Source organism: Prunus avium, chromosome 7 (assembly GCF_965620075.1).
Source record: "Prunus avium chromosome 7, drPruAviu1.hap1.1, whole genome shotgun sequence".
In the NCBI taxonomy this organism is placed as follows: Eukaryota; Viridiplantae; Streptophyta; class Magnoliopsida; order Rosales; family Rosaceae; genus Prunus; species Prunus avium.
The window spans coordinates 36,956,901-36,983,297 of NC_142290.1; the positions used below are offsets into that span (position 1 = coordinate 36,956,901).

At 38.5% G+C, this 26,397-nt stretch overlaps 4 protein-coding genes, 1 long non-coding RNA gene and 1 other non-coding gene across 6 annotated transcripts; 2 read left to right on the forward strand and 4 right to left on the reverse strand.

Moving 5' to 3' along the window:
• Window positions 1-5: 5 nt before the first annotated feature.
• Window positions 6-1,001, reverse strand: LOC110768301 (uncharacterized). The gene is made up of 2 exons (XM_021972011.2): window positions 560-1,001; window positions 6-414 (listed from the first exon to the last, which is right to left on the reverse strand). Exons 1-2 carry the CDS (start codon window positions 773-775, stop codon window positions 211-213), a joined length of 420 nt encoding a protein of 139 aa, XP_021827703.1. The 5' UTR covers window positions 776-1,001; the 3' UTR covers window positions 6-210.
• Window positions 1,002-1,195: 194 nt separating this feature from the next.
• On the reverse strand, window positions 1,196-3,904 carry LOC110768302 (uncharacterized). Its single transcript, XM_021972012.2, has 6 exons — window positions 3,676-3,904; window positions 3,493-3,562; window positions 3,303-3,408; window positions 2,928-3,026; window positions 2,681-2,800; window positions 1,196-2,567 (listed from the first exon to the last, which is right to left on the reverse strand). Exons 1-6 carry the CDS (start codon window positions 3,800-3,802, stop codon window positions 1,356-1,358), a joined length of 1,734 nt encoding a protein of 577 aa, XP_021827704.1. The 5' UTR covers window positions 3,803-3,904; the 3' UTR covers window positions 1,196-1,355.
• A 132-nt stretch (window positions 3,905-4,036) lies between these two features.
• Window positions 4,037-4,117, reverse strand: TRNAL-AAG (transfer RNA leucine (anticodon AAG)). The gene has a single exon. It is a non-coding gene; the product is annotated as a tRNA-Leu (tRNA).
• Window positions 4,118-6,972: 2,855 nt separating this feature from the next.
• On the reverse strand, window positions 6,973-7,407 carry LOC148293406 (uncharacterized). Its single transcript, XR_015837025.1, has 2 exons — window positions 7,225-7,407; window positions 6,973-7,004 (listed from the first exon to the last, which is right to left on the reverse strand). It is a non-coding gene; the product is annotated as an uncharacterized LOC148293406 (long non-coding RNA).
• A 2,436-nt stretch (window positions 7,408-9,843) lies between these two features.
• On the forward strand, window positions 9,844-14,465 carry LOC110768305 (kinesin-like protein KIN-13B). The gene is made up of 12 exons (XM_088244443.1): window positions 9,844-10,232; window positions 10,344-10,532; window positions 10,786-10,980; window positions 11,160-11,267; window positions 11,558-11,635; window positions 11,715-11,800; window positions 12,093-12,248; window positions 12,325-12,627; window positions 12,856-13,074; window positions 13,156-13,657; window positions 13,766-13,831; window positions 13,915-14,465. Exons 1-12 carry the CDS (start codon window positions 10,113-10,115, stop codon window positions 14,092-14,094), a joined length of 2,202 nt encoding a protein of 733 aa, XP_088100569.1. The 5' UTR covers window positions 9,844-10,112; the 3' UTR covers window positions 14,095-14,465.
• Window positions 14,466-18,245: 3,780 nt separating this feature from the next.
• On the forward strand, window positions 18,246-19,626 carry HSFC1 (heat shock transcription factor C1). The gene is made up of 2 exons (XM_088255976.1): window positions 18,246-18,622; window positions 18,713-19,626. Exons 1-2 carry the CDS (start codon window positions 18,410-18,412, stop codon window positions 19,484-19,486), a joined length of 987 nt encoding a protein of 328 aa, XP_088112102.1. The 5' UTR covers window positions 18,246-18,409; the 3' UTR covers window positions 19,487-19,626.
• The last annotated feature ends 6,771 nt before the right edge of the window (window positions 19,627-26,397 follow it).

The following is a 26,397-nucleotide window of genomic DNA, read 5'->3' on the forward strand; positions in this document are numbered from 1 at the left end:
ACACATTTCATCCAAAAACAATTAACATTCAATTTCAATATCAAATAACTCATTAAACATAGCATAATCCGTTGAACTCATACAGTGGGCCGGAGAGCACTTAGACCTACAGAAACACTACAAGTACAAGACCATCAATTGAATCGACCTTTAAAGTGAAGGTAAAACAAAAAGGGAGCAATCCAGATTTAACCAGAGTGCAGAGACGGATTAAATATTGTTCTTATCTGGGTCAATCTTCTCAGGAGATTCCTCCTCTTGCTCTTGCTCCTCTTCTTCTTCCTCCTTCTTCTCTTCCTCGTCTTCGTCTTCTTCGGGAGGGTCATATGGCATTGGAGGTGGCAAAGGTGTTTTCATAGGACTGAACTGCGGGAAGATGTCAGGTCTACGCCCTGGCTTAGGCCTCTCCCACTCCTACAACGCAATTACGCAAACCAAATACAAATTAGCACCAAAAATTTCCAGCCAATCCAAATTCCACAGACCACAGAAGTTGGATTTTTGTTTATTGGGTTTTGCACAGAAAGTGAGCAGGCAGAGGAAGGAGGAGCATACTTACAATTGGGAAATCGAGAGGGTTGCGGCGAGTGAGTTTCTCCTCATCTGGGGCCATACACACCACCTGGGTCCTCCGAAGCCGTCGAGAATCGAACCATGAAGCAGAGGATGAAGATGACGAGCTTGCTGAGGCTAAAGGAGATTGCTTTCTCCAACTCGACCAACCACTCCAAGAAGGAGGTACACTACCCAGCGTTGAGAGGCAGCTCGACGCCATATCACTTGTCTTCTTTCTTCAGCTGCTTCTTCGAGTTCGAGTTTGGGCTTCTCGTCTTTCAAGGTCTTGAGCTGCCGCTAAGCCTATAACGACTGACACTATATCGAGCAGGCCAGGCCAAGGCCAACCGCCTTACCCACAAGCTCGACGCCTCTGCCTCTCCCTCTACCTGTCTTCTATTTCTTTCTGTAAGCCCTCTCTCTACCCACAGTTCTTCCTTGATTTCCTCACCCTTTTTAGTCATTTACTTATTTATCGATTATTTGTGGTTATTTTTTAGACCGGCTAGAACAACTTAAGCCCAAACCCAACCCATTTAATTGACCTCAGTTCCATGGCACACAAAAAAGGCCCAAAATATTACTTTAGCAATTGGCCCATTAGAGTTGGGCCATTATATTTGGGCTTTCTTGGTTCAAGAAATATAATAATAATATATTACATTATGAAACCAACAAGATCTTTCATTTTGGCGGTACAATATTTTTAGGGTCAAACATCCATAGATAGAATAAAGAGCACAAAGTTCGTAAGGGAACCACAATCAAAGAGCTTAATCTGAATTGGGGTGTAATGACTTTCAGCTTCTTATTCTCCACTTTCCCATGCGCTTTCTTGCTAGCAGTGATTTAGACCTCGGAGGTATTCGCCTTTCCTCATCACTACTTTCACTATCCAACACAATTACTGCCTCCGACTCGGGTATTGTTGGTCCTTCTGATCCCTTTTGCTTAATCACTTTGGTAATGTCGCAATTGTAACCTTGTTTAGATAGCTGCTTCTCATCCCACCTCAAGTTTTGTTCTTGCTTCGGAACGGACTTGGATGGATATGAAGAGACACTCTTCTGGGACTGTGGAAGCATGTTTCTACTATTCTTCTCTTCCGATTGATCCATCCCACATTTTGTATAACTCGCATTTATACCCCCATTCTTTGATACTGCATCAGAATTCTCAGTCACCGGTGGCGCCACATTCTCCTTGTCAACCTTTCCATGTGACTCTGATGAGCCTCTAAACCCCAGCGAAAGCTTCTTGCCAGCTAAACAAAGCTTCTTGCAACTTGTACCAATGGAGCCATTTCCAATTCCATCAACCAAATCTTTATGTGGTTGCAATTTGGTGACACTGCCAAGAGCTGGCACCATCGGCAAGGGCTCAGACAAAGCATTGCAATGGGACTGAGAGGGCGACAGTTGAGGGATAACGATGTTTTCGTCAATCATTTTGGATGTGTTCAAAGAACCCAATGACAGATTGGTGCCAAACTTACGCACCCTCTTTGATCTCATGCCTACGTTGTCATCTGCCAATTTACTTTCTTGACTCTGATGAAGCCCTTGCTTGTGACTGTTTCCAGATTGTGGCACCAATGAACCTGAAGAGGGCACAGGAAGGCTTTGTGGTTTGAGTGATGATGAACAATGATTATTTGGCACCACATTCTCCATATCATTATCACTTTTCTTCTGGAATTGGCCGAGGGATTCTAATGATAACTTCCTTCTGCTCCCGCATAGCTTCTTCTCCTGACTTTGATTGCATTTATCAAGGGTATCTTTCATTGCCTTTTCTGTTCCTTCTTCTTCTATCTGGTTTCCAAAATCAGAGAGAAAGAGCTGGTCCTTAGGGACTTGATTCCCTTCCCCATTAGCATCCCTTTTCTTGGTTTGGCCTGAAGCCTCCAATGACAACTTCCTGCTACCCCCAATTACCTTCTTATCACATACAACAAACTCATCTGCTTCATGTTTTGGCTCATGCTTTGTTGTTTCAACCTCCAGCTGCACCTGGGGAGATACAAGAACCAGGGAAAGAAAAAAAAATTAACAATTTTGAATAGCTTGTATCCGAGAAAAGTAAAGCTTCACAACCAAATAAATCTAAGATAAAGTGACAGTACTGTGATTGGATTTGCATTGCTGTGAAATTGAGTGTCACAAACACTCCCAGTAGCATATTTCTGAGTCATAGATCGAGCTTTCTGGTCAAAAGCTTGTCTGTTGTATTTAAACTCCCTACTCTGCGCATCCAAACATAGAAAAATTGAACTTGTTAAGCAGTAATTGGTATCCCCAAATCCCAACCATCTACTGAATATGAGCATATAATATATATATATATATACAATTCATCACATGAACACTCACCGCTTCACACATCAGGCCATCATCAGGATTGGGCTCACTCAATAACAATCCAATGCTTGTAAGCACGGTTGAAATGTTCAATGACGGTTGCCACGCCCCCTGCACAGATATAAATTAACCTAACCCTCACTATAAATTGATCGATGAACAAAACAGAAAACTTTCACTTCACAACCTAAAACCAGACTATCCTCGGTGACAGTATACATTAACACTTTTTCTTTTTTAGAAATAGCGATGTTCTAAACTAGTATATGCGAGGAGGAGGTGTTCCAACCTCAAGTGTAAAGGGGCGGTTATAATGCCCTTGGCTAACTCGCTTAACCCACATTTGTTATTAACACTTTTTTCGGAGACATCGAAAAATTCACTCACCTTCGGAGGAAGATTGAGAATGTCGAGGCAAATTCGGCCTCCGTTGTCGATATTCGGGTGGTAAATCGGCGTAGCAAAGGTCACGCTTGGAGGCTGAAACGGGTACCTGAAAATTGTAAAATTTAAAAAATCTATAACCCCAAAAAAAAATTCAGAAAATTCTCAACTAGGCATCAAAATTTCCACCAACCTCTCGGGTAATTGAATCTTAATGTTGAATAGACCTTCGGCGTACACAGTTCCTTCTGGGCCTTTAATTTCTGAAACAAAAGCAAAAACTTTCGTTAATATCAACTTCTTCTTCTTCTTTTTTCTCGGTAACCAAACGCAGTGTTAGATAAATCTGAAAAGGGGGGTGAATTGGGAAGCTTACGGGCGTCGATGGTTGTTAGGGATGAAGAGGAAGAGAGGAGAGGGAAAGAAGCACCCGGAGGAGGGTCGGTGAGGAGGAGCTTGAGCTCCTTCTGCAATCGGAGGTTGAGCCTCGCGGCTTGAGCCATTTCGCGTCTCTGCTTTTGCTCGCTTGTCTCTCCAGTCTAGCTTCTCTGCGAATTTGGAACTGTGAAAATGGAAGGCTTGTTAAAAAAGCGCGGGCGCCGTGGGATTCGGAATTGGAAATTTGGGAAGGAGAGATTGATCTTGGCCGTTCATATTTCATTTTTTAGATGTGTGGATAGGGACGGTTATGATCCAATCACGTCGTGTGTGAGCCGATTAAAAAACAGAAAAATGAATGTTGAGAGTGGGATTTGAACCCACGCCCTTTCGGACCAGAACCTTAATCTGGCGCCTTAGACCAACTCGGCCATCTCAACTTGATGCTAAGAGCAACTCCACCCACAAGGGCTAAGTCTAAGGCAAGGGCAAGCAAGGGCTGCCACTATTCACGTGAATAGTGTCAGCCTTTGCATTTGTGGTTCCACCCACAAGGGCTAAGTCTAGGGCAAGTCTAAGGCAAATACTATTCATTGTACTTTATTTCCTATTTTTTTTATACTTTAAATCATTAATTTTGATAATCTTTTGTAATTAAATTTTCAGAATAGATTTTTGGTTGTCACGTGTCCATTATTTTTCAAGTCAAGATTTTCGGATGAGAATCTCGGTTGCCACGTGTCTTATTCCAGATAAAATTTTCGGATATTCATTAAAAAATATTATAATCTCAGATTTCAGATAAGATTTTCATCCTCTAAAATTGTGCCACGTGTCCTATGTCAGATAAGATTTTCAGATATGTTTAAAAAATTATAATCTCAGATTTCAGATAAGATTTTCACCCTCTAAATTTGTGCCACGTGTCATCTCTATCTTCTGAATCCCTCTATAAAACTACACCATCAACTCATACCTCTCACACCATCTCTTATCTATTCCTTCATTTCTCAAATTTTACAAAACACTTTCTACTCTCAATGTCAAACTTGAGGAGGGTGTTGGAGAGGCAACAAAAAGAAAGGGAAGAAATCCGGCGTAGACGTGCTGATGAAGATCGAGACGCCGATGAAGAAGAGGAACAAATGCTTGCAGCAGCAGTGTGTATGCTTAATCAATCAAGGCAACACCATCGTCGTGCCCCAAATATGGACAGACGTAGGGAGTCTCGGGGTAAGAATCTCTTGGAGGATTACTTTATCCCAAATTCCTTATATCCTGCTTCTAAGTTTCGAGAGAGATATAGAATGCAGCCACATTTATTCCAAAAAATCATGCATGATATTTGTAATTATGACACATACTTCACTCAAAAGCATGATGCTGTTGGAGTTTTGGGTCTTATCCCGGAGCAAAAACTTACAGCTGCTTTGCGGATGCTTGCGTATGGGGCATCTGCAGAGCAGGTGGATGAGATTGCAAGGATGGGAAAATCTACTATCCTAGAGTGCTTGGTGCGATTTTGTGATGCAGTGGAAAATTTGTACATGCGGGAGTACCTTCGCAAACCCACGCCGAGGGACCTGCAAAGGCTTCTAAAAAAAGGCGAGGATCGAGGTTTCCCAAGAATGATTGGAAGCATCGATTGCATGCACTGGCAGTGGAAGAATTGTCCTACTGCTTGGCAAGGAGAGTACGGGAATCGGAAGGGGCAAAAAAGTATAATTTTGGAGGCCGTAGCTTCATTCGACACTTGGGTTTGGCATGCCTTCTTCGGGGTTGCCGGATCTCAGAATGATCTGAATGTCCTCGGTCAATCCCCGGTGTTCGACGAGGTATTGCGAGGTCATTCCCCCCAGGTCACGTACCAAATCAACAATACTGTATACTCTGGTGCATATTACCTTGCCGACGGAATTTATCCAAGGTGAACGACATTCGTGAAAACAATTTCGAATCCCCAATCCGAGAAGGAAAGAAACTTTGCTTCCTTTCAAGAAGGTTACAGGAAAGACGTGGAGAGGTGTTTCGGTATCTTGCAAGCTCGTTGGGCAATTATCAGGGGTGCTGCTCGGATGCTAGATGAGGAGGTGCTGCGGAGTATTATGATGACTTGCATCATCCTCCACAACATGATTGTTGAGGATGAGTATGACTACGATGCTCCAGAGGTGTTTGAACCCGATCCCATGAACACGGCGTTGACAAGAATATATGAAAGGCCGATGGGACCAAATGGACTACCAATGGAGCCCGAACCGTTACTTCGGGATGGTCAATTCAACAACCCCATGATTGATCGTTATGAAGAAATGCAATCTTCATATGTTCACGAGAGACGTCAAATGGACTTGATCGAGTACTTGTGGGAGAGGAAAGGCAATCACAATGGATGAAGTCAAGATTAGTGCTTTGTTTGGAATTATGCTTTGTTTTTAATTATGCTTTTATTTTGTGTGTGGTGTTTTTTGGAATTATGTTTGTTTTTATTATTATGCTCTTATGTATGGTTTCTTTTGTGTGTTGTTTGCAATAAATGAAGGTGTGTTTTTAATTCATCTTTGTGTTGATGCTTAAAGGTTTTTAATAAATAGTCATATTATTTAATGCTTTGTTTATTGAATAAAAAGGAAACAATACAACAAATTAAAGGATAATACAACAATACAACAATACAACAAATTAAAGGATAATACAACAATACAACAATACAACAATACAACAATACAACATATGGCAAAGGTGTTTCAATACAACCTAATGGTTTTCATCATTTAACCAATCCGTATTGCTAGGTCCGTCGTCTTGGAAAAGTTTTCTTCTCATCACATCCCTTCGTCTTAGCTTCCAATAGGCCTTTGTTTCAGGAGACATATGGCTCGTATCCATGGCCATGATTTTCATCTCTTTATCATCCATGTCTTTTTCTTGTGCTTGCTGTTGTTGAAGTTTGTATGCTTCCTCTCGTGCCATGTCCAATGCATCTCTTTTCAAGTCTCTCTCAATTCTTAGTGAGGTGTTCTTAGCTATTTGCTCCAATAATTGTACACATTCATTGTTTGAAGTGCCACCTCTCTTGGCCTTTGCCGCCTTTCTCCCAATAGGTCTCGGCGGACGTGGGAGTGGTGACTCTGTTTCCATTGGGGAGTCCAATGGCGAATCGGTTGATGGCGAATCGTGGAGCGGCGTCTCATTCAACACAACCGGAGGACCGGTGGGAATAATTTTGAATCTCGAACAATCCTTCACAACTTCCCAACATTGGAAATGCACGAAACTTTTTTTGCCTTGCCCCATGGCACCGAACCACATTTGTGCTTGTATGATCTATTAAAAATAAATAATTGGAAGTGCAAGAAAAAAAAATTATTATGCAAGAAAATATAAACTATTTTGAAATGCAAGAATAAAATTGATTATGCAAGAAAATATAGACAAATTGGAAATGCAAAAAGAAAAAAAAAGAATATGCAAGAAAAAGAAATAGAATATGCAATAAAAAAAAGTTACATTAAATTGATTAAAATGGCAATTATAAAGATTTTACCTCATCGGATAGATTTTGACCGCTTCGAATGTTCTCCCTTGCTTTTGTCAACGCATTTCTCCATTTTCCTAACTCTTTATTTAGAAGTTTCCATCTACTAGATAAGGCCATTTCGGTCCGAATGGAACCCGATCTTTGACAAAATTCTCCATGAATTTTGCTCCACATATGATGGAACTTCATCTCATTGCCCGTGATAGGGTCATGACTAACGTTCACCCAAGATTGACACAACGCAATATCTTCCTGAGTTGCCCACGAGCCTCCGGTTTCAACAGAGGATGCCATTTGTTTTTTTTTTTTTTTTTTATACAAATGGAAAGTAGTAGAAAAATGTGAGTGGAGAGTAAAAAATATTGGAAGGAGAAGAGTTTGTATGGATAATTGGGGTGGAAGGTGAAAATTTTGAGTGGAGAGTAAAAAAAATTGGAGGGAGAAGAGTTTGTATGGAGAATTGGTGTGGAAAGTGAATAATGTGAGTGGAGAGAAAAAATTATTGGATGGAGAAGAAATTGTATGAAGATTTGGTGTGGAAAGTGAAAAAAATGGATAGGTATTTATAGGGAAAAAATACAGACTTTTTTGGTATTTTTTAAAAAAAAATTCAGGTTTTTTTCGATTTTTTTGCAATTTTTTAAGCCCAAAAAACGAGGATCGTCGGATTTCTGGAAAAAAACCCATCGGAGCGCCCCAGGTTGCGACACGTGGCAGATGCGCTGAAGTCAAATTTTTTTTACCGTTGGCGCGTGTAACTCACGCGCCAACGGTAAAAAAAATTTGAATTAGCACGAGCTGACGTCAGCGTGACGTCAGCCCTGATGTCATAGCCCTCGGGCTGAAGCCCAGGCGAAACTTGCCCTTGGGCTTGCCCGGGCTGGTGGGACCCACGCCAAACTGGGCTGCAGGCTGCTGCGCTGGAGGGCTCTCGGGCTGTTGAGGGGGGCCTTTTACCCGGGTTTGAGGGTGCGGTGGAGTTGCTCTAATGTTTGCACACAAATTCTTTATATTAAATAACTCATTCTTTTGTCTTGCAAATCAAAAACACCCACCTAGCAAGGACTAAAAATCCACACAACTTAGAGATGTCAAAATTAATTGTCAATCAAACAATATAGATAATACATATGCAATAACTAAAAGAAAATAGATAATATATGTTCTTTAAATTTTGCGCAACTTCGATGATTTAACTCGAACCAGTTTTAATTCAATCAAAATTTAAACTTATAGGACAACTTGTGAAGCCGCTCTAATTAGTGAAACTCGAATTAAACGTTATCAAACAATACATATTAGGTTCATGTATGATGTATAATGTATATTCGAAAATTGATACTTCATCTCAATTCACAATCCAATCACCTAACCCATGACAACTTACACTTATAACTTTGTTAAAGCTTGAGTTGAGTTTATTCAAACATGTTCAAGGTTGGCCTCACAACCTACAATACTTGCACTTTTAATTTAAAGATTACGCGTAAGATGTTTTAAAATAAGATGATGATGAATGAAGTATGTAAATTAATACATTATCCTTCTATTGATGATTTTTTTTTTTAATATAATTTTATTTGAGGGACACTCTTTAAGGCCCACTATGAATTTTATTTCAACGATCCAACCTGTTTATTTTTCAAGTCTTCATTTATCGATCATCCTTGTAAAGAAATTAGGCAACTCGGAAATTGTTAAGACATTTAGTTGTGCCCAACAAAATCGACGAATAAGATGCTTTAAGAAAACACAAAAATAACAATACTTTAATTGAGTGGTCAAACATATTCATATTCAAGTGATTTTGTGCATAGATGATTTTTGAATGAATACCTAGAAAATAGATGGTTTGGATCATTGAAATACAATATATGGTGAACCCTACAAGAGTGTCTCTCAAATAAAAGCTTTTATACACTAGATAATGATTATATAACATCGAGGGACATACCTAAAAACAGCAATTAACTATTGATTTTTTATTTCCTTATATGAAAGTTTAAACATTACATCTATAGCCTAATCATGCTTTTTTGTTTTGACTTAAGCTAAGATACATAATTCTCTATTTGCATTTTGAAATCCTAAATTGTGTTCAACATGTGATTTTGTGGACCCTATATATGATCATTAAGTGTTGAATAAGCTAAAGGGAGTACAAATACAACTATTCATATACACATTTAATTTGAACCCTTGAACCAAATGAAGATTCCAAATGGAATTTTGAAATCAATTTTAAACTTTTACCGACAAAATACCAATTCAAATTCAACTTTTCCCTCCTACTGATACCATTCATCATATTTTTCCCATATATTACAACAAATGTGGACCTCCCAAAACGATCCATTTTAATAAGTGAACCGTGACTCCTGGGCTTTGTTTCGACAATGGGCTACACCATCCGACGTCCAATTTTCCAGACGGAGCCCAATCCATAATCTAACGGTGAATCGTCGACGGTGCATAGATAATCATAGACCCGCGATGTAGCGAATCGGACAATGCACTCAACGACGTGAAGGCCACCTTACCCGCTCGAGGCAATTGACGGTTTGAATAAGCGACACGTGTCCCCGCCATTCCATCATCTTGGTTCGTTCGTCGTCCCCCCATATCGCACCTCGAATCAGCTGCCCCACCCCACCCTCTCTTTTTCAAAGTTTCAAAATCTCTCTCTATCTCTCTCTCTCGCACGCTCTGTTTGTTTGTTTAACGCGAAAACTGGAAAAGAAAAAGTTCGAGAAAAAGAGAAAAACATCTCCCAACCACCATCACTACTGCAACAGCAGCTTCTCTCAGAAGCTTTCTCTCACTGGTACATAAAGCGTATTGGAGCTTTGTACGGCCAGCGGAGCCGATAGAGAGAGAGAGAGTTGGAGACGAAGATGAATGTGGTGGGGAGACCGATGGCGCGATCTAATTCGGCGATGCACCACCAGCGTCAGTACTCGGACAACTTCATGGACGCCTCCTCCAAGTGGCTCCAGTCCTCCAGTCTCTCACAGGTCCTCATCTTTGATTACATTTTGCAAATTTGCCCCTCGTTGAGCTCACAATTACTTAACCAGTCCTTCCTTCGTATGAAAAGCTCACATTCTCTGAGATTTTGGTTGCAGGACTTTGAGTTGTACGGCTCGAAAACGAGCAGGTATAATCAGAGAAGTGTTAGTGAGCGATCACCGGACGCTTCGATTGCATCGCGATCATCGACCACGAGAAGGAACGGTGATGATCGAGTTTCGCCCAGTGAGCTCAGCCCCGGCTTGCTTGATCTGCATTCCTTTGACACCGAGTTATTGCCTGAGGTTTGTCCCGTTACTTTTAAAAGTTGTACTCTTTTTTTTTTGTTGATCAGAAATTTCGCTAAATTCCATGTTTATCTCTTTTACATTGATTTAGAGACTGAAATGTGAGTTTAAGTTTACTTGTTCATAAATGCCCTGCTATTTTCCTTTTTTTTTTAAAAGCTTAAAACTCACATTTCTCTGCCTTGATCCAATGTAATACTTTTTTTTTAATTTTTAAAAAAAGTTGTTGATTGATGTTTGGCATTGGTAGATGCCCGTTTCAGGCCAATCTAATGGGCACCCGCTTCATCATCCTGGTCGTGGTAAAAGTCTTGATGACTCTGAGCCATTTCTCTCCACCAACAAGCTTACAAGCAGATCACGGGGTTTGCCTGAGAATAATCTTCTCAAGAGTTTTTCATCGGATAAAGAAAGGGCCAATAGTGTTGCTAAGATCAAAGTTGTGGTATGTCCATTTAAAAGTTGTTTCTCTTTCTCTGTATTATCTCATGCAGTGCAGGGAATGGCTGCTCTTGATTTCACAAAATATTGTATTCCAGAATCAACATGACTATCTGTTCTGTTTTCTCTTTTTGCAGTGGAAATGTTGATGATAATTTTTTTATTTTTTTATTTTTTATGCAGGTACGCAAGAGACCACTAAATAAAAAGGAAATTTCAAAGAAAGAGGAAGACATTATTACAATAGAACCAGGTTCTAATGCTCTCACAGTTCATGAAACAAAACTTAAGGTGAGCGCCTGGTGAGCCAATTCCTTAACAGCAATTGTCAAGAGTTCAACTTCCAATGTTTTATGTTTTCATGCTTGCATGCATTCATGTGTCTTTGGGTGTGACTGAGCAAGTGAATATCTCCCAGAAAAATCTCTTTAACATTCATGTGTTTGTGTTTGTGTGTGTGTGACCGAGCAATTTCCAATTCTTTGACAGCTTAATGTGCTCAGAAAACTCCTCTTTTCTATGTATGGAGCTGTGTATTTACTTTTTAGAAGCATCTAATTCTAAGTCACCATCCTCTGCAGGTTGACTTGACAGAATATGTCGAGAAACATGAATTTGTTTTTGATGCTGTGCTGAATGAAGATGTTTCAAATGATGAGGTGAGTTTATCAGACTCTTGCTTCATTTTACTGTTTTGTTACAGATAATTTTACATTATCTTTAATTTTGTTACTTTAGGTGTACTTTGAGACTGTGGAGCCCATAGTTCCACTGATTTTCCAACGAACAAAAGCAACTTGCTTTGCATATGGGCAGACAGGCAAGTATTATAACCTTTATGAAAACCTAGTACTTCTCCATTATACTTAAAATTTTGCCATCACCTTTCTCAACATCCACGATTCTTTAAACTGTTGGCTCGTGTATGTAAGTTATGTTATCTTGTTGGAGTTTTTCAACTGTTCTTTTAAGTTCTAATTGGTTTAATTGAGAGAATATGTCTTTTTTCCTCCCTGGAAATGCATTCCAAATATTTATGTTTTCTGTTTCTCACTTCTTATTCTGTTATATATGTACCTGTAAACTGATGTTAATCTTATTTAGCTGTTCAGGTAGTGGGAAGACTTACACTATGCAACCACTACCCCTTAAAGCATCCCAAGATATTCTAAGATTAATGCTCGATACTTACCGAAACCAAGGTTTTCAGTTATTTGTTAGTTTCTTCGAGATATATGGAGGGAAACTGTTTGATCTCCTAAATGATCGAAAGTAAGTTATTTTAGCCTGTAGGCCAGTGAAGATTTTCATTCAGACTCATTATCCTCAAAGAGTTCCACTTTTGCAGAAAGCTTTGCATGAGGGAGGATGGTAAGCAGCAAGTGTGCATCGTGGGTTTGCAAGAGTACAGGGTGTCAAATGTGGAGACAGTCAAGGAGTTCATTGAGAAAGGAAATGCCACAAGAAGTACTGGTACAACTGGTGCAAATGAGGAATCTTCCCGATCACATGCTATACTTCAGCTCTGTATCAAGAGATCAGCTGATGGAACTGAATCAAAGCCTGCCCGACTTGTAGGCAAGCTATCTTTCATAGACCTTGCTGGAAGTGAGCGTGGTGCAGATACAACAGATAATGATAAACAGACAAGGTGGGAATTTGTTGTTTGGAATTATGAGCAATTAGCATGATACTTATTCAGAAAATAGTATCACCCTTGGCATAGCTAGGGTTGATGAATCAATTGGTTCCCTTAGGAGATCTTCACTGCTTGGTTGGCTTAACCTTATTCCTTTTTTATTTATATTGATTGTCCATACAGACTATTGTTAAAGGACCTTTGAGTTGCAAGAGATGATAGTTTACTTTCTTCTTGCAGAATGGAAGGTGCTGAAATTAATAAAAGCTTACTTGCATTAAAAGAATGCATTAGAGCTCTTGACAGTGACCAAGGCCACATTCCTTTCAGAGGGAGTAAGTTGACTGAAGTTCTTAGGGATTCATTTGTTGGTGATTCGCGCACCGTTATGATATCATGCATTTCACCAAGCTCAGGATCGTGTGAACACACTCTCAACACTCTGAGATATGCTGATAGGTATTTAGTATTGTACAAAATAAGTGGAGAAGTGAATTTTATCATTGTTTATACATTTCTCATGAATTTCTTTCTTTCCAGGGTGAAGAGTTTATCAAAAGGGAGCGGCTCCAGAAGGCATCAATCGTCTTCATTGTCATACCTTAGAGACTCAACCACAATGCCCTTGTCTTCATCTACATCAACTGACACAACCTTTGAAGATGACATGAATTATGTTCCTAGTGAAAAGAGCAGCTTTGGTTGGTCCAAACAGATAGAGAGAGAACCCTCCCCACAATTTAATGTGGATCGTGTACCTAGTGGGAGGGTAGAAGGAAGTTTGGCTGCATCTGTATATTCAGATTACTACAAGGATCAGATAGGTGGTCAAAATCTCATAGGCACAGATGATCTTGACTACCCTGAGCAGGCTTATGAACAAGAGAAACCATCGCGAGGGAATAGTAAGAAGGCAGAGACCTACCAGCGATCATCGCTGGAGGAAAAGCGAAAGATTGGCAGTCAGGTGAAATGGAGGGATATGCCTGATTTTGGGGCTATAAACTCAAATTCTGATGATGATCTTAATGCCGTCTTGCAGGTGAATACACTCTACATTTTTCCATCTTGATTTTTAATATGAGTCATTCAAATTCTAATTGCTAAATGATATATGATATTCATCATACTCTCATTTGGTTGCTTTTAGGAAGAGGAAGACCTTGTGACTGCTCACCGAAGACAAGTAGAGCAGACCATAGACATTGTTAGGGAGGTCAGAAACAATCTCTTCTGAGCGCATTGTAGTTTTATTTTGTGCTATGCTTGGACGTAGCTTAACTGTGTTTACTTATGCAGGAGATGAATCTTCTGGCCGAAGCTGACCAACCAGGCAATCGACTCGATGATTATATCTGTAAATTGAATGCCATACTCTCTGAGAAGGCTGCAGGGATTCTTCAACTGCAGACTCAGTTGGCTGAGTTCCAGAGGCATCTGAATGAGCATAGTGTTTTAGTATCTACTTCAAGCAATTGATATAATTTGGGAGAGAGAACTAATCAGAGCAGTTGGCATGTGGCTTTCCAGGAAGTTGATGTGATGATTCATTCTCTTCCTTGATAGAGGTTTGGCCCTTGTTTATTTATTTGTCTGTTATGCCTATCTATCTAGCTTGTTGGCTCTTCATAAAAGTTCTGTGGCAATGTGCTTATAGAGTAAGCTTGTTTGAGTTGCTAGGGTTTCTATAATACATGAAAACCACCTACCTCAAACTGCTTGTTTGGGGGTAGATGGTTTGATCTTGTTTCTTTTTCTGTCAACATTATATCAAGTCGTCTTGATTCTTGAAATTATGACCTATGAGAGGAATGAGAAAGATACATGCAAGCATATGCATGTTTTGTAAAGCTCTGTGACTGTTTATTTATTTGGCTTTTGGTCTTTAAGCTTTTAATGGATGACCTCCATTCCATATCAGCTAGCTATTGGTCAATCCGTATTTGTAATTTGCTTTTACTATGTTGAAAAATGTCTCAAATTCAAATTTCTCAGGTTTGATTTAGTTACAGTTTTTTGAATGTCATTCAATCATTCATATGTATCTGAACCTTTTACCACAATAGAGTGTCTTCTTGTTTCAAATTACATCTGGTATCTTCCTCAAAGTCGGCTTAAGACCCAAAAGACTGCTATTCCTTGACCAGCGAGACATTGCAGTCTGTGTGATAAAATCTTGTCTTACCTGAAGTCACTATCATTTCTTTTTGGGTTTCTCAAAGTCTCTTGGATCCTTTTGTACCCTTCCGTAATCTTCTTTTCCAGATTTTGTGGCTCTTCCTTGTCCGCTTTTTGTGATTGGTTTCAATTTCATAAAAGCTAAACCTCATTAGTCACAAACTTGAAAACACCTACTAACCCATCAATTGGTGCCGACGGGTTTAGCCCAATGAAAAATGGTTTTCGCTCGCAGACTAGTAGTTTCAGGTTTGAACCCCATGTGTGTGTAAGAAAATCATCTCTTTTTTGTAATTTGGACTATCGCTTGTATTAAAATAAAATAAAAACCCCACCAATTGATGTTTTATAATGATTACCAACTATAGCATATGAATTTTAATTAAAAATACATATACATTTGGCTGTCAATTAACCACCGCAGATTGCGTCCTCAAAACGGGAATTATGAACTCAGTTGTTCATTGGAAAATAGTTAAACAAAATTATTTCTATGGCGGTGGTTGTTTTCATTATAAATCAATCACATCCATGAATGTGTCCTTTTTTCAAAAGGGTAACGCTTTCGTAATAAATCAGTCCCATCGGAGGGTTTGTTTTGGAGTTGTTTATCAAACTCTTGTAACTTTTTTCTCTTCTTTCGGACTCTTTAACCTTCATTTGATTGGACAGAGAGACCTAGTCGTCTACAATTTGCATAACTGATGTGAAAAATGATTCGATACTAAATGTTATTACATATTTAACGTAAATATATATATATATTTTTTATGGAAAAAAATCTTTGGAGTAAGGGAATTCGAAATCTAATTACTTATTAATTGTTAACCATTTTAAGTAAGATAACACTGAAAAAGATCATTGCCGTATAAACACCCATCTCATGCATACACTAAAGCATGGCACCAAGTAAATATGGGTCTGCCAACGAGTCCTTAGCTTAGTGATAAGAGTCTTTGTTTGCATATCAGTGATCTTATATTCGAATCTCAATAATACCTACACCCTCCAAACGTTGATAAAAAAAATAAAGAAGAGGTAAATATGGGCCTATTTTCTATTTTGTTCATGTCATGTGGATTGTGGGTTAAGTACATAATTTGTTGATGGAATATGTAATTGGTCAAATTAGTGACCTATTTCTAATTTGGGCAAGCAAAGGATCTTCTATGCTTAAAGAGGAAAAGATAATTTTTTTGTGCGTAATTTTTTTATTTGAGAACTTATATATATATAGCAGCCAATGCCATTTGTCCATTTTCTATTAGAACCCCGAATATCCTCATCCTCCCCATGTTTTATGGGTTTGAGCTATATGCCATAGGTATGAATCTATAGTCTCATATGAGCTATATGCACTCATTTTTCTAATTAATTTTTCTTTTCTTTTCCTTAAGATCAATAATACACAATTAACAAAAAATTATGTATGCCACCAAAGATTTCTGGAAATCTTATAATTGTAATAAGTCACCATGATTATTTAATTATAAGGTACCAAATATTTGTTTGACTTACCTTACATGCCCGACAATCTCTTCTCAATTAAAAATCAACTCCCATTTTCATGGAAAATATAAAATAAAAATAATGTTTCCTATTAACTTCAAATAATTATGTTAAATAAATAATGACAGACTGCTTCTAAATTATAATTTTAATATTAGTTAGAGATGTTATTTAACAAAACTATCTCTATCCCCACTGGATACCCGTAAGCTTAGTAGTGACTAAGCATATAAATTAATTTATACTAATTGACCATTACTATAAAGAATAGGGAAAATCAATATTAATTAACTTATAAAAATAAAATAAAAAATAAAAAATGTATGGCATAAAATGAACCGACAAGGTGTAATAAGAGAGTAAGAAAGAGACAAGCATGGATTTGGAGGAAATAAATATGCTCCCCCTGGCCCTAACACCATTCCAAAAGAGCCAAAAACATATTTACAAGAGCTTTAGGCCTTAGAGCCATGGACGTGGCCAAGTAGGAAGTCCACACGTACGCTACCGCTTTATGCGCCAACGCACGAGCAAGCAGCCTATGAGCCCAAAAGCAAAAGCAAAAAGCAAAATCGGATTCCTAGCGACCGAATCTTATAAGCCCACTCATTTTTTTCTTTTTCTTTTTTTAATTTCTCTCTCTCTCTCTCTCTCTCTCTCTCTCTCTCTCTCTCCATTTTACACCCTCCCATTGGTTACGTTTCATCTAATTTATTCATTTAATAAATCTTGGAGAAATCTCCCAAACCCTAGACACAAGCGCGTGTGTTGTTTGGTGAATGCAGCTTCAACCCCCACAAGCGCCCTACATGTTTGGCATCCAACCATGCATAATGTTTCACTTGCATTGCATGAGTAGTTTCTTCGTATGCATATATAATTGAACATTTCATTTTGACTTTATATACATCATTATCACTATTAGGTTGTAGACAAAAACTTAAGCACCACACATTAGTTTCTCTTTTTCGGCTAAGCATCCCTTTTCATTGGATGCCTTGTTGCTATCGAAGCTAACTAATACCTATATTTTAGTTTTCCCCATTTTGAAATTTTGATGATGAGCAAAACTTCACGTGTGCATTTGACCCACTGACATTAGATGAGCAAAACTTGTACTCCTTCAACATTACTAACCTTTTAAATGAAACTAATGGACCTTCTATCTTTGATTTTCAGCAAGCATTTTTAGGAACTCACAATTCTATTTAGTTCGATTTCGGAAAACTAGCTTGTCGCGGATTAGTGCGTTCTACGCCACTGGCGTCCTAAAATCAAAGGCGCAAGTTGATCTCTCTAGTTGAGGCTACATTCATTTTGACACGTGGGAAGTCCTCACTCTCCTAGTGGCTCGGCTTGGTCTTCCTCCCCCCATACAAGTGCCGATGAGAATGCCTTTTTTCTCCAAACCACATGTCAGTCGCAAAAATAGACAAATCACATTATCTTTCATTTGTATATACGAACTTTCAAATCCACTAGCTGCCCGAGTTCATAGTTTATTCATGAGAGAAGAAATGGAGAACCAATTGTCAGCACTTTCACACATCATAGGCTAATAGAGCTAAGATCTTGCACTTTCACACACTGTGACTAATTAAATTAAACCCTCTAATTATCATACGAGAGTGTGCTAATCCAATCTAATGTCGACTAATACCCACCCTGTCGTCTAGGACTCACTACAGTTGTCAGCTACCCCGGGGACCACGTCACTAATTAAACAAACAATACTTGTACTGAATCTGAATCCCACGCCCCCAAAACGCGCGTTGAAGCATCTCTTTCCCCTGGAGTTTGATAAATATCTAACGATGACGTGTGATAAAAGCGGAGCCCAGTGGGTCCCATAATACTCGCCAATGAATATCAGAAACGTATGGTAATGTGCCACGTTAGCCAGTGTCACTGTGCGCGCATCCGTTATATATTACGGTGGTACTTCAACATTCTAAAAGAAGAAAAAAGAAAAGGCGATTCCGATAAGGCTCTGAAAACACACACGAGACAGAGAGAGTTGCAGAGAGTGAGAGTGTGTGTGTGAGAAAGAGAAAGAGAAAGAGAAGGAGAAAGCAAAGGAAAAGGGGAAAAAGACAGACTGTATGGGATGATGATGGAGGAGAACAATAACGTCATCGCGCCGTTCGTTATGAAGACTTACCAGATGGTCAACGATCCGACGACGGACAAGTTAATCACTTGGGGCCGAGCCAACAACAGCTTCATCGTCGTCGACCCGTTAGACTTCTCTCAGAGGCTCTTACCCGCTTACTTCAAGCACAACAATTTCTCCAGCTTCGTCCGCCAGCTTAACACATATGTGGGCATATAACACATATAATTGTACACTGATTTGATTAATTATCGGTGAAAATGAAAACCCATTTCTCAAATTTGATTATATGTGCAGGGATTTCGAAAGGTCGATCCAGATAGGTGGGAATTTGCGAACGAGTGGTTTCTGCGGGGCCAAACGCATTTGCTGAGGAACGTGGTGAGGAGAAAGCACATGGGTAAGAATTCGTATTCGAATTCGAATTCGAGCACGTGCTTATTACAGGGGAAGCACGAGGAGCTTGACGACGAAGAGATATTGATGGAGATTGCGAGGTTGAAGCAGGAGCAGAAGGCGTTGGAAGAAGAAATGGAGAACATGAACAAGAGATTGGAGGCAACTGAGAGACGACCCCAGCAAATGATGGCTTTTCTGCACAAAGTCGCGGAGGACCCTGAGATTTTGCCACGTATTATGCTCGAGAAGGATCGTACGGTCAGAGCGCAGTTGGGGGAGAAAAAGCGGCGGGTTATGATGATAACCTCAACGTCGTCCTCGTCGTCGGGCATGGGGGCCACCAACTCCGTCAAGACCGAGGATGAGGATGACGGAACCGTAGGGGTAATTTCGTCATCTCCCGAACCGGGTTTTGAGATGGAGAGTTTTTATTCCACGTCTCCAGAGACGTCGACGGCGCGAGAGTGGGGGAGGCAGAGGCGGGTCGTGGATCGGGTTCGGGCTGTGCAAGACCCGTATAATATGAACCCGACGGTGTCGGGACATGGGATCGGGAATAGTAGTAATTCCGGGTACGGGTATGGGAATAGTGCGGAAGTGGGTTATCTCACAGAGGAACCTATCCCTGCACCACCGCCTTATCCATTCTCGTTGTTAGAGGGTGGCTTTTAGTTTTTAGTTATGATTTTGGTACTTTCACAAGATTTATCTTGGCTTTTGGTATTAGTTCCTTTTTATTTATCCTTTATTTAAAAAAAAAAATAGTTATTATGTATAACAAAAGAAAATAATTCAATTATGAGTTAACAATATTGTTTACGGTTCCCACCACAAAGGTGGTGGATTCCCCTTCCCCCTATGGCATCTAGGTTCGAAATTCCAAGTGGTTTTTTTCCTCCAATGTAACCAAAAATAATAATAATAATAAATGTTTATATGCAAATAATATATACATGTAGACATTTTGTCCATTTAGATTTTGAAATAAATGTATTGGGAATTAAATTCGCATGTCTAATTCCGGGATAGTAGAATGGAATATGTTTATTGTCATGTTTGAGAACGTTGGAAAATAAGGGCAAAGAAATGTTGTTTCTCTCATGAATGTATGAAATTCGCCCATCCATAGGAAGTTCATACCCATATGTTAGATATTACTAAATTCACTTACCAAACACGATAATGCAATTTCATACCAAATTTCAAGCTTCTAAACCTTGAATTAAGAGAGTCCTTACAATATGTTATACTAAATATGATACATATTAGAGTATCCACAATGGTTGTTCAATAGTTCAATAAATTTATCTTTTTTGGCATTTATTGAATTGAACTGCAATTTTACTTGCAATGGTACACTTCAATAGCTTCAAATCAATAGTTATATCTACTTACACATTTTTTTTACATACTCAAATAAAATAAAAGGGATAAATTTAATAACACTAAAAAGTTTACCATTGCAATATTCTCACATAGATATTTAAAGAGAAATCAATTTTGAATATATTTGAAGAAAATAAATTGATGTATTTTTTCTATTGCAATAAACTATTGAACAACCATTGCGGATGCTCTTAACAACATAATACATTAATTGCAATACTTTTTTTCCAATAGAGAATTCATCACATGGCACTCTCTATTGCAATGAATTAAATTCCACCATTGCAAGTGAGATTTTATTACTTCAGTTTAATTTCATGCAATAAAATTGCATTGATCCTAACCATCGCATAGCATTACTCTTCAGCCAAGTATCGTTGACTATTGGGTAATAAATTCAGCAATAAGCTAAGAACACATTAAAGTTAGACAGAGACACATGAATAAGATGATTCAAACATGAAAAGTAGAAGCAGTTCCTCAAGATTAGTTAGCTTCTCCTGAGGAAAATATGGTGTTTGACTCTCTTTTATTTACTGAGGCAGCAAAAAGCGCTTCTTTCAAATAGACATCGTTTTGATTGCAAGCACGGGCTGTACTGAGTTTGGCCTGGTGGTGAGCATGCCGACTATTCTATAATCTATTTCCCACTCCCCAATTGCCAAGTCGGCTGATTTAAATTCCACTGTTTGCAGCCCTGCTGGCACCGGCGAACTACAATTGTATCCAAGAGGAAATGCTAAGAACATTCTGTCTACAAGTGGAGAAAAACTTATCTATATTGAGATACCGTTGTGGCGCTATCCCAAGTCAATCACCTATTACCACATGTTTTAACTTTTGAACATAACAATGCATGATAGGCTTGAAATACCATTACGGTGGTATCCCGTTATTATATATGTAAGTTCTTCTCAAGAAAGCGAGCAAATTGAACGACTTCCACCCACTAATGTGCTATGAACTCCACGTGCATTTACGATTGGTAACTGCCAATGGCGTGTGTAAAATGGACCCCAGCCCTAGTATGGAGTTCAATCCCATTGAAGGATGACCCTTCGGACGCAAGAGGGGCTCAGTAAAATTACAGAGAGGCACACAAGACGTGCCCATCATTAATAAGGTAGGCCATCACCCTCTCTGTAAGCATGCATACCCTACCAAATATGTCACATTTGCACGCTTGCTGTGCCCTCACTCTCAGTGGATCGTAATAAGAGAGTGCCAAAAATACACAGGCGCAGCGCATGTGAAGGAAGGACCCTAAATTATCAAGTAATTAAGATTAGTTTAAGGTCAAACACGATAGCCAATGATTAGCCAGGATTCTTGTACATGCCGGTGACTCGTGTTTAAATACGCTTCCAATTCATATTCAAATTGGGTCAGGCTCCGATGCTGACGAAGGATTTACGCAAGAGGGTTTACATTATGGGGCCCAGCCAAGCCCAAACCGTGATGGGCTTTCTGAGACTCGTGTCATGCGCTGGGAGAAACTAAACTCATGATGAAGTGGGCCACCCGACTATGTTTACAATATAGGAAAAATGGTTGTGGGTCCCAGTCTCCTTCAACCAAGTCCCTGCCTGCCTTTCATCTTTCTTCTTTCCCCTACTTTTTTTGGGTGGGGACCAGTCCCTCGACTCGTGAAACCACGTGGGGACAGCGAAAGTGGAAAGGACACGTGTTGGCTTCCCAAATGCATCAACTTTTGATCATCCTTCTCCTAAAGCGTTCACATGAGATGAGACAGCGGTGAGGCCAAATATGGTGCTGCTCTGGCACACACTATCATGGTGGACGTTGAACCCATGACCATGTAGGTCCACCACGTGTGGTATCTCAGTGAGTTCACCAACTATATAGTCTATTGTATGTATGGGTATATTTTTAACTCAGAATAAATAAATAAATTATACACAGCTTGATCATGGTATCTTGTTTCTAAATAAATTTTTTTCATGTTGCTCGAGTTATTAAGAGTATTTATCTATATGAGGTCGTGTGTTTGAATTTTCCGTCTTTCAATATCACTTATATAGACTCATGGCGAAAGAATATGCTATGATAAGGTTCAACTTTAGAATATTATTGTAAGCGAATATACTATAATTTTGGCGGACAAACGTACGGGAGGCTATACCTATAGGGCAAGGAAAAGAGGGTGACACCTGTCCATTACCAAACCGATGAAAGGCATTGTTGTCTTGTCTCTCAGGATGGGGAAAAAAGGGCCATGTATTTAGGTTAATTTGTCCACCTCTAAACCATTTTTAATTAAAACGTGGCTTAGAGAAACGAGAAAAGCAGCAAAAGTTTAAGAAAAAAGAGCGATGTGGCATTTTGGGCTAATTATGCATGTGATTATAAAATGCGAAAAGAGTTAGTAGGTAAAGAAGAAGAATTAAAAATTGACCTGGAAAACGAACAGTGTTGTCTATTCTTTTGGTTTCTTCTGATCGATTGCCAATCGTACATGTAGAGTAAGATGTTCAATATTTGATGCTGAATTTGAGTCTTCTTTTGAGATCGTATCACTAGACTAATAGTTAATTGTGGGTTTTATGTTTTTAGTGGGCTTTATGTTTTTGGTGGACTTTATGCAGGGAAACTAAAATGAGGAGGTTCTTAATAGCCGTCCGATTCAGTGTAAAGTTATTATTGGACTGTTGGATTAAACCCCCTCAGTGTAACTCCTCGTGTGTATATGTAGTAGGCTTTCTGACTGTAATAAGTTTTATTGAAAATTGTTTCTGGAAAAATAAAAAGGTACCGCAATGTAATTTGCATTTGATAGCCACCAGATAAAAGATATGGACATGGACCTTAATTATTCTCATAACTTAGCTATATGTGAGCTTCAATTCAAGTAAAGTAGTGGTTTTGTGGCCCACTCTATATACATCATCCATCACATTGGCCGTTGCCAGCTTTTGCATTGCTTTCTCATGTTATTAGGCCCATAATCCAACCAATAACCGCATTTCAGTTATTTGGACCGTATACCAGTCCATGATGCTACAGAGCAACATGATGGAATCTATATCACTATCAAATTTGTTTTGTTTTGTTTATAAATTTCCTCTCATCTTAGATTAGGTCAAGACTGGTCTCATCAGGAAGGCTCTTTTGTTCGTTTTTATATATAGAAAGAGAGTGGAAAGACAATTAAGCAAATGAACAGGTGACTTGTGCTAAACAAAAACCATATGAAGACATAAATGATCATGAACTATGGCAGTCATTGGAGGGCATCTAGTTAGCCTTTTAATTAATACATGTTGCTAGAATTATATATCCAATTAGCAGTGTCTTTTGAGGGAATCGTATCCGCATGGAGGAAAATGAATCACCATGTTAGAGAGATAAAAGCATTCACCACCACAAGCATGATCATTGAAAAGTCTAGTATTTGCATGCTAAGTATGTATTATGCATAAAATATTCGACCTCTAATAATTTATCTGCCTTTTGAGCTGAATCAAAAGTTAATTAAGTGCTTGTTTTAGTTTAAGTTGTTGGGATTAATAACACACGTATTTAAAATCCAAAATCATTAGTCCCATTTGCAGAGACACATCGCAGTGATTCTGCAGTTTTTGCACGTCTGAATTAATAAATTGATCAAATATGAAGAAACACGTACGTCTCTCTCTTAAACACTCAAATATTACTGATGAGCATGACTAGTCCAGCAATATCTATTCTCCACATATTGTCATATTACAATTTGGAGACCTCAAATGATTAACAAAGTTAAGCTTAATTAAATAAATGTACGATAGTAACGGGATGTTGTAGCGCTATGCGTCTTCATACGCTAAGTATATATATATATGTGTGGAATTAAATGCCCAATCTCGTTCTGGAAATATTATTATTCTCTGGTAATCAGCACCCAGGTGCCATCTACTCATCAGATGCTTAACTTTCTGATATATTCTTACAATCGGGGCGAGTATAATATATGAAAAAGACAAGCAATCAAGCAAGAAACCAATTAAAGGAAAAAAAAAGAAAAAAAAAAAGAGAATGGTATTGATCCTTCCCTCCAAGAAATAAGATTATCTTATAAACAAGTAAACTGGCCCTTGCAAATTGCAAAACTTTCATTAACCTACTTTGCTTATATATAATATTGCATGAAATTCCTATTAATCTTTATTTAAGACCCCACTTACAATATACTCTCATTGTTAACTAACTCGTAAAGGCTATAGCTAGAGAATTAATTAATTAATTAAATTAATTAATGTGTTTTTACAGTAATCTTTTTTATACTAGTCTCAAAATCTTACCTAAAAAGAGAATGCTTTTCACTCTTCAGGTAGGTGTTGAAACTTTTCATTTGAGTATGAAAAGAGATCACTAGCTAGTTCATAATTAAGAAACAAGCTTCTGGTAAAGTTGTTTTATAATTAAGAAACATGCACTAAAATCTTAATGGGGAATAAGAGAGCAAAACATGATTCTAACAAACCCAATAATACCTCAGGCATATATGAGATTAGTCAAATCTAGTGGTGCCTTTTTTGTATAAACTAATGAAGGATTTTTAAAGTTGACTTTCGTAAGTGAGTGTACCTAATCTAGCAAATTAGCTAGGATTACCGTTCAATTAACATAAAAACTCACTAAGACTTCAAATAAAAAATTTGATAAAAAAGTCATTGGGGAATTTGCTAATAGAATATCCTTAAAGCATCCACAATGGGGGGTGTATTTTCGGGGGTATAAAGCCACTTTTACATTTCCTTTACACCTCCGGGGTTGTAAATGTGGTTTTTGCTCCAATGGAGAAGATGTAAATCTAAAGATGTATAATTGATTTTGCTCACTTTTGTCCATATTTTCTCACTTTTTCTTATGTAGGCCCCACTTACAGGAGATGTAAAAAAGGATGTACATGTGCATCTCACGGTTGTGATGCAAATTTATAATTGTTTACACCTCCCCATTGCAGGTGATTCGGATCACAAATGGTGTATATTTAACATACACCTCATTATACAACCCCTCACTGGAGATGCTCTTACAAGTACAACTTAAGAGTTGATACCAATATACCACTATGATACCTCCTTAATTTATTTTGGTAACACTCATGCTTAATTTACTTATTAGAAATGAGTCTTTTCACTTCATGGGTTACGTACAATGGGATCATTGATTTTCAGGCATATAGATTCTCGATTCGTCTCCTAAAATCTGTCAGATACCAATCATGATGATGGCCACAAATGATGGCCTGAAATATTTATTCTTGTAGATGCTATAGTACATGCTAGCTGCTTGAGTGGTAATAACAATGAGAAATTGACAATTCGATGTCCTTTGGTATTTATAAGTTGACCCGGTAACATTGCCTAGCTCCTTGACACATCCAATCACATACACAATAGCCTCACCTTGGAAATTAATTCCAATCCAAGAAAAGAGAGAGAGAAAAAAAAAGAGTGGGCAATTGTAAGCGAGTAATCAAATTCAAGGAAAGAATCTGGGAGGAGGGAGAGATACTCTTGGTTATATGTTTGGTTTTAGGTCTCTATTCATAGAAAACAAAGAAGAAGATGGAAAAGAGACTCTCCAAAATCATGGGGCATTTGAATTGTGTATACTTGGATGGCATTTCGGCTTTCTGCCTCCAAATTAGGGCAACATATAGTGGCCCATTGCAATCATGACAGGGCAATTGTAACTTCAAACTTGAAATGGTCTAGTTTGATTCTCACTTAGCATCCCACACATTTCTCCAACCAAAAGTTTGGAGAAATTGTAATGTCTATTTCCCCTTTTTCTTTTGTTAAGGTAATAAGCTGAAGAATCATTAGATTCAACTCCTGATAAAATAGGTAATTTATCAAATTAAGACCTATATTTTTCATTAAGACTGCCTAAATTTATTTACTTCAAATGATAGGGGCACACCATTATATGCATAGGGGTATTTTTTTTTCTCCTTCAAGCCTTGGACGCAAACATTATTCCAATCATACCCCCCACATCATAGGAAGTTGACATGTGGCTATGGGAGGATACACCCTACATCACCACGTACGTACTACTCACTTTGCTAAGGCTGGGAAACACCCAACGCATTTATATACCACATGATATGGCATGTCCATATCATATGCCACATCAATTAAACGAATGAAGTGTATTTTAATAAATAAAATTAGAAAAACAAAAACTAG